The sequence below is a fragment of the Bison bison genome, unplaced genomic scaffold, assembly GCF_000754665.1.
Source record: "Bison bison bison isolate TAMUID 2011002044 unplaced genomic scaffold, Bison_UMD1.0 scf7180017864331, whole genome shotgun sequence".
In the NCBI taxonomy this organism is placed as follows: Eukaryota; Metazoa; Chordata; class Mammalia; order Artiodactyla; family Bovidae; genus Bison; species Bison bison.
Genome location: NW_011494903.1, coordinates 6,826,182 through 6,840,572, shown reverse-complemented (window position 1 = coordinate 6,840,572; position 14,391 = coordinate 6,826,182). Strand labels below are relative to the sequence as shown.

The window sequence follows — 14,391 nt, the reverse complement described above, 5'->3', positions numbered from 1 at the left end:
GTATGCTGAGGGGGGTCTTAGAAAGCGAGGACCTGACAGAGTAGAAGCAAAATAAAGATTTGTTGAGCAAAAGGATAAAATACATGAATGCATTAGATCTAAATCTTCTTCAGGCACATTTTTAAGACAGGCAAAGGATTTTAGTTTCATTACACGGAGGTCATCCAAGCTGCGATTCTGAAGCCTCACAGCATTGCTTCTCTGTGTTCAGGATTTACGGGACCGCCTGTGGGACATTTGCGATGCCCGCAAGGAAGAAGCAGAGCAGGAGCGTCTGGACATCATTAACGAGAGCTGGTTGCAGGACTCGACGGGAATTGCCATGAACCATTTCTTCTCACTGATGCAGGTAAGAGTGGCTGGTCAGAATGACACAGACTCTGCCCTCTATGGCTACAGCCCTCCTATTAACCACCCTTCTGGGAATGTAAGGGGCCATTTGGAGGTCATTTCACTCAGAGCACCCGACCCAGGCTTGAGCCCCAGCTTGCCAAGGAATTCAGCTGAAATAAACCATTTCAAGCAAACACCAGAACTGGGAACATCTCAAGCGACACCTCACCAGTTGTTTCCAGGTGGCCTGGAGCTGTGGAGGGGACAGCAGAGATGGTGTCTGTCCTGGGTCATTACCTCACCAGCCCCCCGCAGCAGATACCCGAAGCCTTGCCACAGAACATGGGCAGGATCAGTCTCAGCCGGCACTTGATTCCTGAAAAACATTTATGTTCAGATTGGCAACACAGACCATTCATCAGAACAACCTGATTAACTTGCTTTTGCATCCATTTAAATAATGAATCGTGCTGGACCAGCTAATGAGGCACACGTTGATTTCATCCCAAGAAATTAGTCAACAATAGGGGAGAGCTGCTAAGTCACTTCAGTCATGTCCAACTCTGTGCAACCCCATAGACAGCAGCCCACCAGGCTCCCCATCCCTGGGATTCTCCAGGCAAGAACACTGGAATGGGTTGCCATTTCCTTCTCCAGTGCATGAAAGTGAAAAGTGAAAGTGAAGTCGCTCAGTCGTGTCCGACCCTCAACGACCCCATGGACTTCAGCCTTCCAGGCTCCTCCATCCATGGGATTTTCCAGGCAAGAGTACTGGAGTGGGATGCCATTACCAAGTCTGGAGACCCAGCTCTCCCAAGAAGAAGGGCTGGAGTGTTTCTAAGAGCTGGAGCGGAGTGGGGTGTCATGGGCAACTTGTGTTTCTCGACTGGCCTCACCTAAAGGAAAAGTAAACTTTCTCCTCTCTTCTTGATGCAAGTAGTTTTACAGCTTGGAGCAGGATGTCTTCCTAAGTCAGGCTCCTCTCCTCCCAGAGGACAGGGACCTAGGGCTGCTTCTTTCACTTCATATGATGCCATCTCAAAGAGGTGGTTCCCAGGTCCTTGACAGAGACAGTTCTGGTTCCTAGAACCTGAGGAAAGATCTGAAGAGATTTACATCTCAAAGTGACAGAGAATAGGCTTACAAAGACAAGTTTCCTAAAGTAAATACTCTCAGACAAGGAAGATCAGGAGCCTGGAGTTAGGGAGAAACCTGTTTATAATCTCTTCACACTGAGGGGAATATGAAGGGTATCTTGGTAATCAAGCTGTGTCTACAGGAGTATTCCTTCCTAAGAAATAGCAGTGAGGATACAGTGGAAAAGGGTACCTTACAGGTCTTGAACTTGTTAGTTTACAGGAGAAGTTATTTCCAGAAAAGAGGATAGTTAGCTGAGGCTCGCCAGAGCTGTGCACAGGAGGTGTTCAGTAAATCCTTGTTCAACAAGTGACTTTGAAGGCAAGGACTTCCAGCACTCCAAGAGACAATCATGGACCACTGGAAGCAGAAACCTAAGAGACAGGAGCTGCCTCCCTGATTGTCGGCTCTGGGATGCAGGAGAGAGCCGCAAGACATGGGTTGTGCTGCATATGAAGGCGAGACACCCAGCAGCCTAAACCCGCTGGGGTGACGCCCCTGGGGCACCACTTTGAGTAAACGGACATTGAATGTTGGTAAAGGTGTGTCAAAAGTTTAGGGTAGAAATAACAGAAATCCAATAGTGAAGGGAAAGGGATTAGAGAATTTTTGTAAATCATTCCCAGAAGTCCAAGCATTATGCACCTCTTGTGAAAATGGCATAACTCTTATACCCCACAATACCTGCCTTTCAGACTCTCCCTGAGATACAGAATCTACATCTAAAACCAACTAGGGGTGGGGGAAAAGAGGGTAAAGGAAAGGAGAGCAAATAAAGGCTAATATGTATTAAATTCTTAATCTGTATGTGCCAGATACAGTTCTAAGGATTCTTCCTGTGCAATACATTAAACCCTCACAGGAACCCTAGGCTGTACATTCTATCTTAATGCTCATTTCACAGAGGAGGAAACTGAGGCAAACATAGATGAAGTAATTTGACCAATGCCACATGCCAGTCAAGAGAGAACTGGGATTTGGACTCAGGGAGTCTAACTCCTGGGCCAGTACCTCTGACCACTGGTTTGTCATCAGTGTTTCCATAGTTAAAGGTTAGCCAATAGAACAGAAAAGGCCTTGTTCTGCATGGATTGACAGAATCCTATAAAAAAGGGAAAAAACAAAGCTGTAAACTACAGAAGAGTAGTAGATTTCAGTTCAGTAAGTGAAAAAAGAGCCTAATGATTGGAACTGTCCATCAAATAACAGACTTTGCAGGCCCTTGAGCTGCTGGTCCAGGAGCCCATGAGCAGAATCTTGTGCATATTTGTGAAGGGGAGGAAAATCTTTGTGAAAGTTTTCAAGGGTTTATGGCTAGATAAGTGTTTCCCAAGGTGGATTCTGTAGAACACTACTCCTACAAGATGTTTCACAAAACAAGGACTTGAGCCAAAAGACTTTGGGAAGGGCTATGTACTCTACCATTCCTTCTTGCTGGGACATTAACAAAAATATTGACATATTATTATTATCAAGATGCTCTGCAATATAGAAACTCTTTGAGTGTGCCAACCCAGGATTTCTGAAACTGATGTTGCAAAGTTTTTCTTTGTTTTATCCCCAAAGTGGCACTCATTAACAGTCTATAAGACAAAATTGACATGTCAAATAGATGGGGAAACAATGGAAACAATGAGAAACTTTATTTGGGGGCCAGGGGGCTCCAAAATCACTGCACATGGTAACTATGGCCATGAAATTAAAAGACACTTGCTGCTTTGAAGAAAAGCTATGACCAAACTAGACAGCCTATTAAAAAGCAGAGACATTACTTTGCTGACAAAGGTCTGTCTAGTCAAAGCTATGGTTTTTCCAGTAGTCATGTATGGGTGTGAGAGTTGGACTATAAAGAAAGCTGAGTGCCAAAGAATTGATGCTTTTGAACTGTGGTGTTGGAGAAGACTCTTGAGAGTCCCTTGGACTGCAAGGACATCCAACCAGTCCATCCTAAAGGAAATCAGTCCTGAATATTCACTGGAAGGACTGGTGCTGAAACTGAAACTCCAGTACTTCAGCCACTTGTTTCGAAGAACTGACTCATTGGAAAAGACCCTGATGCTGGGAAAGATTGGAGGCAGGAGGAGAAGGGGATGACAGAGGATGAAATCATTAAATGACATCACCAACTTGATGGACATGAGTTTGAGCAAGCTCCAGGAGTTGGTGATGGACAGGGAAGCCTGGCTTGCTGCAGTACACAGGGTTGCAAAGAGTCGGACACAACTGAGCAACTAAACTGAATTGAAGACAAGGTTTGTACAAGACAAATTTTAGAAAATGCTATGCAAGATGATTTCTAAGTTCGCTTTCAAAACTGAGATTCTATGAAGACAGAAACAATGAGAAAGAATGATTTACTAGCTATCACAAGTGTGAAAATGATCTTAATTCTGCTTATATGGGTATTGTGGATGTACAATGGCATCTTATTCATAGTTAGCTGTATACTTAGTCAAATTATGTCCCCCCAAAAATAAATTAATATTTTATATAAAATAATATAACAGGGTTAGTCTGAGGCATGGATACCAGCACTGTCTGAAATACCAGTTATATAAAATAGGACCTACTAATCTTAATCTTAACTAAAGAGGTCAGTTCTCTAAGTTACAGAGGAAATAATTTCCTGATTTCTAAATATATTTAACAAATAATGCTAATTTGGTAAGCATTATTAAACCATAATGCTTATAGTTTAATAACTAACAATTTGTATAGCCTCACAATACTTCAGTCCCCCAAATTTATTTGTCAATATCCAATTTGTACAAATTGGGTTTATTAATACATTTGCATGCCACACACTGGAAATGTGGTATCATGAAGATTCTCTTGAGTATCAGTTCAGTTCAGTTCAGTTGCTCAGTCATGTCCAACTCTTTGTGACTCTGTGGACTGCAGCATACCAGGTTTCCCTGTCCATCAACAAATCCTGGAGCTTGCTCAAACTCATGTCCATCGAGTCAGTGATGCCATCCAACCATCTCATTCTCTGTCATCCCCTTCTCCTCCTGCCTCCAATCTTTTCCAGCATCAGGGTCTTTTCCAATGAGTCAGTTCTTCGAAACAAGTGGCTGAAGTACTGGAGTTTCAGTTTCAGCACCAATCCTTCCAATGAATATTCAGGACTGATTTCCTTTAGGATGGACTGGTTGGATGTCCTTGCAGTCCAAGGGACTCTCAAGAGTCTTCTCCAACACCACACATTATAAGCATCAATTCTTTGGCACTCAGCTTTCTTTATAGTCCAATTCTCACATCCATACATGACCTCTGGAAAAACCATAGCTTTGACTAGATGGACCTTTGTCAGCAAAGTAATGTCTCTGCTTTTTAATATGCTGTCTGGGTTGGTCATAGGTTTTCTTCATATCTTATGATATCTTAAGATAATATATAAATGGTAATTTTATTTACAGTATAGAATTAACCAAAGGAATTTTTTCCTATTTCAGTTATTTAGCTAGAAAAGTTTAATACTGCAGAGAGCAACTTTTTAGGATCAGATTGGCCCCTCCTTTCCTGTATCAAAAACAAATCTATTGAAACTATCCTTGTCTTTTGTTGTTGACTACAATGCAAAGCAGACATTTATTTTTTCCAAACTCAGTATGGCAGTACAAGACTGTTCCTTGATGTTTTATTACATATATGACAACATTACTTGGTTGCTGAATATAGGGACCCCTTTATAAATATTCTGCCATGCTCCTCTGTCCATGGGACTCTCCAGGCAAAAATACTGGAGTGGGTAGCCATTCCCTTCTCCACGGGATCTTCCCCACCCAGGGATCGAACCAGAGTCTCCCACATAGCAGGCAGACTCTACCATCTGAGCCACCAGGGAAGCCCCTATAAATATCCTGAGTTAGGTTCAGCAAAGGGCTTTGAACACCAGGTGAGTTTTGTTCTTTTTAGAAAAGATGCTTTCTGTAATTAACTAGCTGTTGTGGAATACATCTGCATAAGAGCTTCCATCTTGAGAGTCCCTTGGACTGCAAGGAGATCAAACCAGTCAATCCTAATGGAAATCAGTCCTGAATATTCATTGGAAGGACTGATGCTGAAGCTGAAGCTCCAATACTTGGCCACATGATGCAAAGAACTGACTTATTGGAAAAGACCCTGATGCTGGGAAAAAGTGAAAGCAGAAGAAGAAGGGGATGACAGAGAATGAGATGGTTGGATGGCCTCACTGACTTGATGGATATGAGTTTAGGCAAGCTCTGGGAATTGGTGATGGTCAGGGAAGCCTGGCTTGCTGCAGTCCACAGGGTCACAAATAGTCGGACCTGACTGAGCAACTGAACTGAACTGAACTGGTTTAAGTAGCCCTACTAATAAAAGCAAAGACTGAAGGTCATGGTTACACTACCAGAGAGAAGCACCGATATGCCCACTGGTCTGACATCTGGTAGGAGAGCAGGTTGGAAAACTCATGGTCTGTTTGTGTAATTGACAATGTGCAGGATCTCACTGCACATCCATGTCACAATTACCACAAACAGAGGCGACCTGCTGGGAGGGAGTCACTCAGGAATAACGGATGCTTCTCTGTGCTTCTTCATTTCCTGTCCCCCAAGATGTCTACTGGCAAAGTTAGCAGAGGCATTTCATTTTGAGCTTGGAGGAGTGACCTCCCTTCTGTTCATGTTGAGCAGGAATGGAAATTGTGAGAAAAAGACTATTCGTTATCACTTCACCTCACCATTTGTTAGTTCTCTGCAGCTACGTTTCATGGTTCTACAGGACCAATACCTAGTCTTATTTTGTGTTCCAGTTCTTTTATAGCAGTATATGTATTTATATTATGTATTTTCTGTGTACTTTTAGTATTTACCAAGTCAACTAATGTGTTATGTATGATGAAACACACTCAAATGTTTGTTAATGTATTGGTTGGTTGAATATAAGGCACAAAGAATTCCTAATGTCAAAATAATGACTAATATGTGCTACTTCAGACATCATACTATCTTTTGTAACATTATTAAGAGACATGGAAATGTCATCTCGTTAAGTGGACTCATATTCAATAAGTACAGAGAATGCAAACTCACCAACTTTCTTTAATTTTTATGAAATCTTAAACACTTAAAACCACTTCTCTTAGTTTCTAGAAAGCTGATTTCAACCTACTGTTTTTAAATAGTGTTTACAGAGCTTATATGGAAAATATGTGCAGATTATCTTGTTCTGTCTTGGGTTTTAACATTCATATTTGCTATCAAAGGCAGAACTGAACCGTTTCCAAGATACGAAGAGACTCCTGCAAGATTATTACAGAGCCATGGAGTGTAAAATTCCAATGGATGACACTAAGAGATTCACTCGAGTCCCACTGGTCCAACTGGATAGTAAAGATATTTTGGAAAGCCAGCTTAGGTAAGGTAGACTATCATGTCGCACTGTAATTAGTCTGAACATAAAGCTTTGTGATTTTAAATTGAATACCATTATAAAACCACACTCCTGTATCTTCTAATCCAAAATCCAAAAAAAAAAAGTCTGAAAACTGAATTTCTTTTCTAACTTTGACAAAGACTATTGATATGCATTATTCATTCTACTTATCTACTCATTGATTACTCATTTTTGCTGCAGAGATATAGTGTGTTTTGTAATAGAGTGCTTCCACCAAACTGCTGGGGATAGTAGGGAATATATAGTATATACAAATTCTGAATTCTGAAACACTTTTGACCAGAAGGCTTTCTGGTAAGGGATCATGACCACTTTTATGAAAGGTCCCATGCTGTTCTGTGTGCATGGGTGTGTCTGTGTGTGATATCATGTAAATGAAACTGCAAGGCATTATGTGTCTTCTTTTACAGTATAGGAAACTGAGAAACAGTAAAGACTCAAACTTATGTGGTTATGTCTTTGTGAGACTGAAACTTCTTAGTGATCTAACATCAGATTCCCACCAGCATGAAAATAAACTTGGTGGTAAGGGTAGAATGAAGATTACATTTTTAGCCAATTACTAGTTATATGTAAGTAAATTAAAACAATTTATTTGGAAAAGTCACCCCCAACTCTCTTAAGCCTTGGTTTCATTATCTGTAAGAGTAGGGTGGTTATGAAAACTGCAGAAAATGAAATCCTCAGAACATAGAGCACCATGTCTGAGAGTCAGAAAACTTGAACCTAGTCCCAGTGACTCTCGATAAGTGGTAACTCTTATCTTTATTGCATAATATGACAACGAACTATTCTTCCTCACATACACTGTTGTAATTGTGAGTACCTCTTGTTTTACCCTCCCTTATACCATCAAGAATTTGAAATGGCCTGAGCACAACAGGATTCCACAGTGATCTGAGGCCCATTTCTCTGTAGGCTTCTTCCATCTAGTCCCATCATGTCCCTGTCAGGACCATGCGTAAACAAGAAAACACAAAAAGGAAAGTCTGTACCCTCTTTTTGACTCAAATACAAGATCAATGTTTTAACTCAGCCAGTGCTGAAAGAGAACATTGCAATTAAAAACAATAAGAAAATTTCCAAAGAGATATGAACCATCAAGAGTCATCAAGAGAGGCCAAGTTTCAGTGTCCCCAGTAGCAGTGCGTTTTGTTCTTAGCACAAAATAGCAGGGCAGGCATAATGGGGAAGCTGTTAATGTTGGTTAGTAGAATGAGATGAGCAAAAGAACAGCCAGTTCTTATTTTCTGCAAAACTACTCTACACCAATCTCAACCTCAAGTCACTGCTGTAAGTATCTCCTGGAACTCTCAGCCAATGGATGTGTCAACCGGCCAACCAACCAGTCAACCAGTCTCTTTAACATGTATAGGGAAATGAGCACAACATCAAGCATTTTCCCATAGTTTGTCTATTTTATTCCTCCAACAACCTAATAGTAATAATAATGGTATTAACTAATAACAAATAATGTATAAAAATAATAGTAATAATATTATTATTATATTTGTATTCTTCCAAGAGGAATGGAGCCTCAGAAAGTCAAGGGACATGCCCCAGTTAATATCTACTGAAATATCTACTGATAGTGAGAGAACTGGCTAGACCAGAATTTTTCTCAGTAGATGAATTCTAAACCCAGATTCCTTTTTCAAATGATATGCTGCCACTGCAGTCCTCCAAAGCAAGGTGTTCAGAAATGCCTGTTGCCCCATCTTAAATGTCTAGAGATAATCACACAACCTTTACCTTAACTGATTAGGCACATGAATCTAATATGTCTCAGTGACTGAGACTGAGCATTACTTGATTATTGAAGTGTCAGCTGGCCTTGTGGGTAGGTGGGTACTGAGTCATAAACACATGGCCTCCATAGGTACTGTGTACTGTCAAAATTCCAAACATTGTGATAATCAAAGAGCCAGCTTCAGAAAACCTCATCTGATGCTTCAAAACATGACCAAGCCAGTGATTTGCAAAAATTCACAGCCAGCTTTCTGCATCACTGCTCCATTCCCCAGCAACTTGAGTCTGCCAAGCTAAATGCTTGCTCTTCTCAAGTTTTAGCCAAGGCATCCTGAGAGCTCCTTTCTGCCCACGCTGAAAGCCCTTCCTATGTTCTATCACTGAGCAGGATCCCAGTCACAGTAAGCATTCTGATCTGTGGATCACTGCCTGCAGTTGGCCTCTGAGATCCTGGGATCCTTCAGGGATTGGATATTCCCAGGGGCAGCTCTAAAATCTCTACACAGGGGCAGCAGCAATATGGTTGAGAGCAGGGGGAAAGCTTAACTCTGTGTTCTCACAGCACTTTGCAAAACAGTTCATCATCCATTCTCAAGGTGGGGGGAGGGATGCTGGAGCTCTCAAACCTCGGTGAGACACCCCTTGCAGACCTCACATCTATTATAATATATCCCGCTTTTAACTGTTCATTTCCGGAAGCCAAGTGCTAGTCATATTAAAGAAGTGATGCTCAAATCTATTTGATTTGCTTTTTCATGACTGATTTATTCCTTGTCAGAAGTTTATATCCCAGATAAATTCCAAAATTGAATTTCTTCATAAAATTGCCTTCCTCATAATTACCAAGAATTAGTCCTAAAGATTATGTTTTAGCATTGCTTGTCTCTAGTTTCCTCTTGTTAATAAGAGTCTCTGGATCATAAAAACTTGAATACAGCCTTTCATAGTCTTTTCTCCATCTAAAGGGTTCTTCTTAGAACAAGAGAACAGAATTTACCGAGTTGCTTGGCCACAAAATTAGAATTCTGTTAAAGTCTTTATATTTCTTTTTTGTTGATTTTCCCAAGAATTCCCCTGGTTCCTCGAAGATCCATTTCTCCAGAGTCAGCTTTATCCAAACCAAAAACAAAAAGCATCCTGAAGGGCAAGATCGATTACACGCTGGAAAGTGTAGAGTTAAACTTTGAGGCTGATGAGAAGATGGTGATGGATACGTGGCAGCAGTCTTCTTTGGCGATATCTCACATGGTAAGCAATGCTGGTTATTACATTTTCTTTTAGTAATACCCATTCATTGAATTCCAAAGTTGGTAATATGCTATGAATATAAAGTTTACACAATGTTCACAATATACATTTATATCTCCCAGAAGTTTTTTTTTTTTTTTTCCTAAAAGAAATAAGAGAAACAGAGAGGCCAAATTTGCCATTTAAGAATGGGACCCAGTAGGGCCAGATTTTTTAAGTCAGGAATTCAGCCTACACTTTCTTTAAGTCTTAGTATTACCTTCATTACCAACCAATCAGTTGTCTGTTTCCCGAAGCCCAAACCTTCTGTGATTATATGCTCTTCCAATCCTGGTAGAAGTTATTGTCTCTCCTACTCTTGACTCTTATTGTCTAGGTTATTGTTTATAATTTTTATCTCATTAATGTTTTCCTGAATACTTAACAATTCTAAAACTTTCTGTGTCTGCCACACCTAGCATAATGCCCACATCTAACACAATATTGAGTCCTCAGTACATTCTTGAGATGCTTCGGCTGCTATGCTAGTGACACTGATGGCAGTGGCAATGAGCTGTAGCCTGCAAAGACCACAACCACCAAGCACCAGAGAGTAGGAAACCAGATCTAGAAGTTCTAAAAAGAGAAGTTGATTAATTATTATTCTTCATTTAATTGAACATAAATATAATTTATAAGTCTTATGCATCCCACTAAAATTATCTAGGAAAATAAGTTTTAAAATATTAGATTCTTAGTATCATACAGCACCAAGAGCCCTGGCCACACCTCTTGGTTAAGCTGTGTGATCTCAGGAAAATCACTTAACCTCTCTGAGTCTTCAGTTCCTTATCTGTAACATGCGAGACATTCTACCTAGCCTTTCTTGAATGATTGAAAAGATCCAATGAAATAATGAATATGAAAGTTTTTTGGAAACTAAATATAATAGATCATTATGTTAAGATATTTGTTTAAAACTGTACTACTTTGCTTGCAGATTTTTGAAAACCATACAGAAAGCATAGGAGGAAGGATTGTTCAGTAATTAATATTCCCAATAATTACATTTGAATCCTGATTTTATGACTTAACCCAGGTCTCCCGCATTGCAGGCAGATTCTTTACCAGCTGAGCTACAAGGGAAGCCAAGAATTCTGGAGTGGGTAGCCTATCCCTTCTCCAGTGGACCTTCCTGACCCAGGAATCGAACTGGGGTCTCCTGCATTGCAGGTGGATTCTTTACCAACTGAGTTATTAGGGAAGCCCTTTATATTTCTAGTAGACTTCCAAATGATTTTGACATTAAATGACCGTAAGAGAACTTTCCCTGCTGGCTCAGACAGTAAAGAATCCACCTGCAATGCAGAAGACCTAAGTTCGATCCCTGGGTTGGGAAGATCCCCTAGAGAAGGGAATGGCTATGCACTCCAGTATTCTTGCCTGGAGAATTCCATGGATGGAGGAGTCTGGACCCCTACAGTCCATGGGGTCACAACAAGTCAGACACAACTGAGCAACTAACACACACAAGAGAACTTTGAGTTTCAAATAAGAAAGGCTTGATTCAATAAAGTGATACAGGGAGAACAGGACCAGCTGAGATCGGGGCAATTGAAATAACAGCACTTTAGCCTGGGCTTTTTCTGTACACAGCAGCTTTACTGAGAGCTATCCACTTAGTATGTTATGTTAATTTTTAGCAGAACTTTCTTCTAATTAGCAGGTATGCAATGATTTCAAAGAAACTAGTCATGTTTAACGCCCACTATGTCAAAGCATTATTTCTAGAGTTTCTTCAGCCTTAAAAGCTAGATTACTAGGTATACTGTGAATTATGTTAATTTTTGAAAGAGACCCAGAGGTATTTGAGGGAAGTGGACTGGAAAAATGCAGATAATGATAATCACCGTCACCATTATCACAAGGCTGTTTACAGAGGAGAAAAATCCAATTTTAAAGGAAATTACTAACTTATTGTGCCTTGCAAGAACGGATTCAAAAATGAATTGCTTGCAATTTAGGGGAGAATGTTAACAGTTTTACCAAGAATTTGAAAGTACAGTATATATCATGAAATTCATTTTTATCAAAAGAGCATCTGATTAAAAAAAACACATGCACACACACCAAAAAAAAAACTGCCTTGCTCTGTGAAACCTTTCTGCATCCCTTCGAGGTTCCGCTAATACCGAAAGAGCTGTGGGTGTGTGTGTGTGCTCAGTCACTCAGTCATGCCCAACTCTTCATGACTCCATGGACTGTAGCACACCAGGCTTCTCTGTCTATGGAATTTTCCAGGCAAGAATGCTGGAGCGAGTTGCCTTTTCCTATTCCAAGGGATCTTCCTGATCCAGGGATAGAACCTGCATCTCTTATAGCTCCTGCATTAGCATATGGATTCTTGACCACTGCGCCAGAAGCTGTGGATATATTCTGTAGCATATGGTTGTTTTAAAAGAAATCCTGTCAATCAGTAAGCCTTTCCTGAGCATCTTCTATGAGTATTAACACAGATGCTAAAAGCTATGGATAAAACAAAGACGCAGGGCTGACTTAGCTCTTGGGAACTCTCAGCCCATTTCAAGAGTGGAGATGAGAATTAACAGCCATAGAACAGTTGACGGCTTCCCTGGAGGCTTAGATGGTAAAGAGTCTGCCTGCAATGTGGGAGACCCAGTTTCGATCCCTGGGTCGGGACGATTCCCTGGAGAAGTAAATGGCAACCCACTCCAGTATTCTTGCCTGGAAAATCCCATGGACAGAGAAGCCTGGCAGGCTACAGTTATGGGGTTGCAAAGAGTCAGACACAACTAAGTGACTAACATACAGAACAGTTGAGGACAGTTACATGCCGATCCACAGTTGTGAAGTATGGTGGGACTCTGCAGCAGGGATCTGGAGAGCGCAGGAATTGGCTGGTCTGTGTTGCCCACAAGACAGCAAACTTCTTTGAAGGTAAACATTCAGTTCAGTTCAGTTACTCAGTCGTGTCCGACTCCTTGCGACCCCATGAATCGCAGCACTCCAGGCCTCCCTGTCTATCACCAACTCCCGGGGTTCACCCAGACTCACATCCATCGAGTCAGTGATGCCATCCAGCCATCTCATCCTCTGTTGTCCCCGCCTCCTCCTGCCTCCAATCCCTCCCAGCATCAGAGTCTTTTCCAATGAGTCAACTCTTCACATGAGGTGGCCAAAGTACTGGAGTTTCAGCTTTAGCATCATTCTTTCCAAAGAAACCCAGGGCTGATCTCCTTCAGAAAGGACTGGTTGGATCTCCTCGCAGTCCAAGGGACTCTCAAGAGTCTTCTCCAACACCACAGTTCAAAAGCATCAATTCTTTGGCACTCAGCCTTCTTCACAGTCCAACTCTCACATCCATACACGACCACAGGAAAAATCATAGCCTTAACTAGACAAACCTTTGTTGGCAAGTAATGTCTCTGCTTTTGAATATGCTATCAAAGGTTGGTCATAACTTTCCTTCCAAGGAGTAAGCGTCTTTTAATTTCATGGCTGCAGTTACCATCTGCAGTGATTTTGGAGCCCCCAAAAATAAAGTCTGACACTGTTTCCACTGTTTCCCCATCTATTTCCCATGAAGTGACGGGACCGGATGCCATGATCTTTGTTTTCTGAATGTTGAGCCTTAAGGCAACTTTTTCACTCTCCACTTTCACTTTCATCAAGAGGCTTTTGAGTTCCTCTTCACTTTCTGCCATAAGGGTGGTGTCATCTGCATATCTGAGGTTATTGATATTTCTCCTGGAAATCTTGATTCCAGCTTGTGTTTCTTCCAGTCCAGGGTTGCTCATGATGTACTCTGCGTATAAGTTAAATAAATAGGGTGACAATATACAGCCTTGACGTACTCCTTTTCCTATTTGGAACCAGTCTGTTGTTCCATGTCCAGTTCTAACTGTTGCTTCCTGACCTGCATACAAATTTCTCAAGAGGCAGATCAGGTGGTCTGGTATTCCTATCTCTTTCAGAATTTTCCACAGTTTATTGTGATCCACACAGTCAAAGGCTTTGGCATAGTCAATAAAGCAGAAATAGATGTTTTTCTGGAACTCTCTTGCTTTTTCCATGATCCAGCAGATGTTGGCAATTTGATCTCTGGTGCCTCTGCCTTTTCTAAAACCAGCTTGAACATCAGGAAGTTCATGGTTCACATATTGCTGAAGCCTGGCTTGGAGAATTTTGAGCATTACTTCACTAGCGTGTGAGATGAGTGAAATTGTGCGGTAGTTTGAGCATTCTTTGGCATTGCCTCTCTTTGGGATTGGAATGAAAACTGACCTTTTCTAGTCCTGTGGCCATTGCTGAGTTTCCCAAATTTGCTGGCATATTGAGTGCAGCACTTTCACAGCATCATCTTTCAGGATTTGGAATAGCTCAACTGGAATTCCATTACCTCCTCTAGCTTTGTTCGTAGTGATGCTTTCTAAGGCCCACTTGACTTCACATTCCAGGATGTCTGGCTCTAGGTCAGTGATCACACCATCGTGATTATCT

The 14,391-nt window shown here is 41.2% G+C and overlaps 1 protein-coding gene across 1 annotated transcript in view; it reads left to right on the top strand.

The window, feature by feature from the left end:
- SPEF2 (sperm flagellar 2) overlaps positions 1-14,391 on the top strand; it is a 202,551-nt gene that overhangs the window by 126,561 nt on the left and 61,599 nt on the right. Inside the window, exons 23-25 of the mRNA XM_010853802.1 lie at positions 212-349; positions 6,704-6,855; positions 9,711-9,891. Coding sequence (XP_010852104.1) covers positions 212-349; positions 6,704-6,855; positions 9,711-9,891 — 471 coding nt within the window. The remainder of the gene's footprint in view (positions 1-211; positions 350-6,703; positions 6,856-9,710; positions 9,892-14,391) is intronic.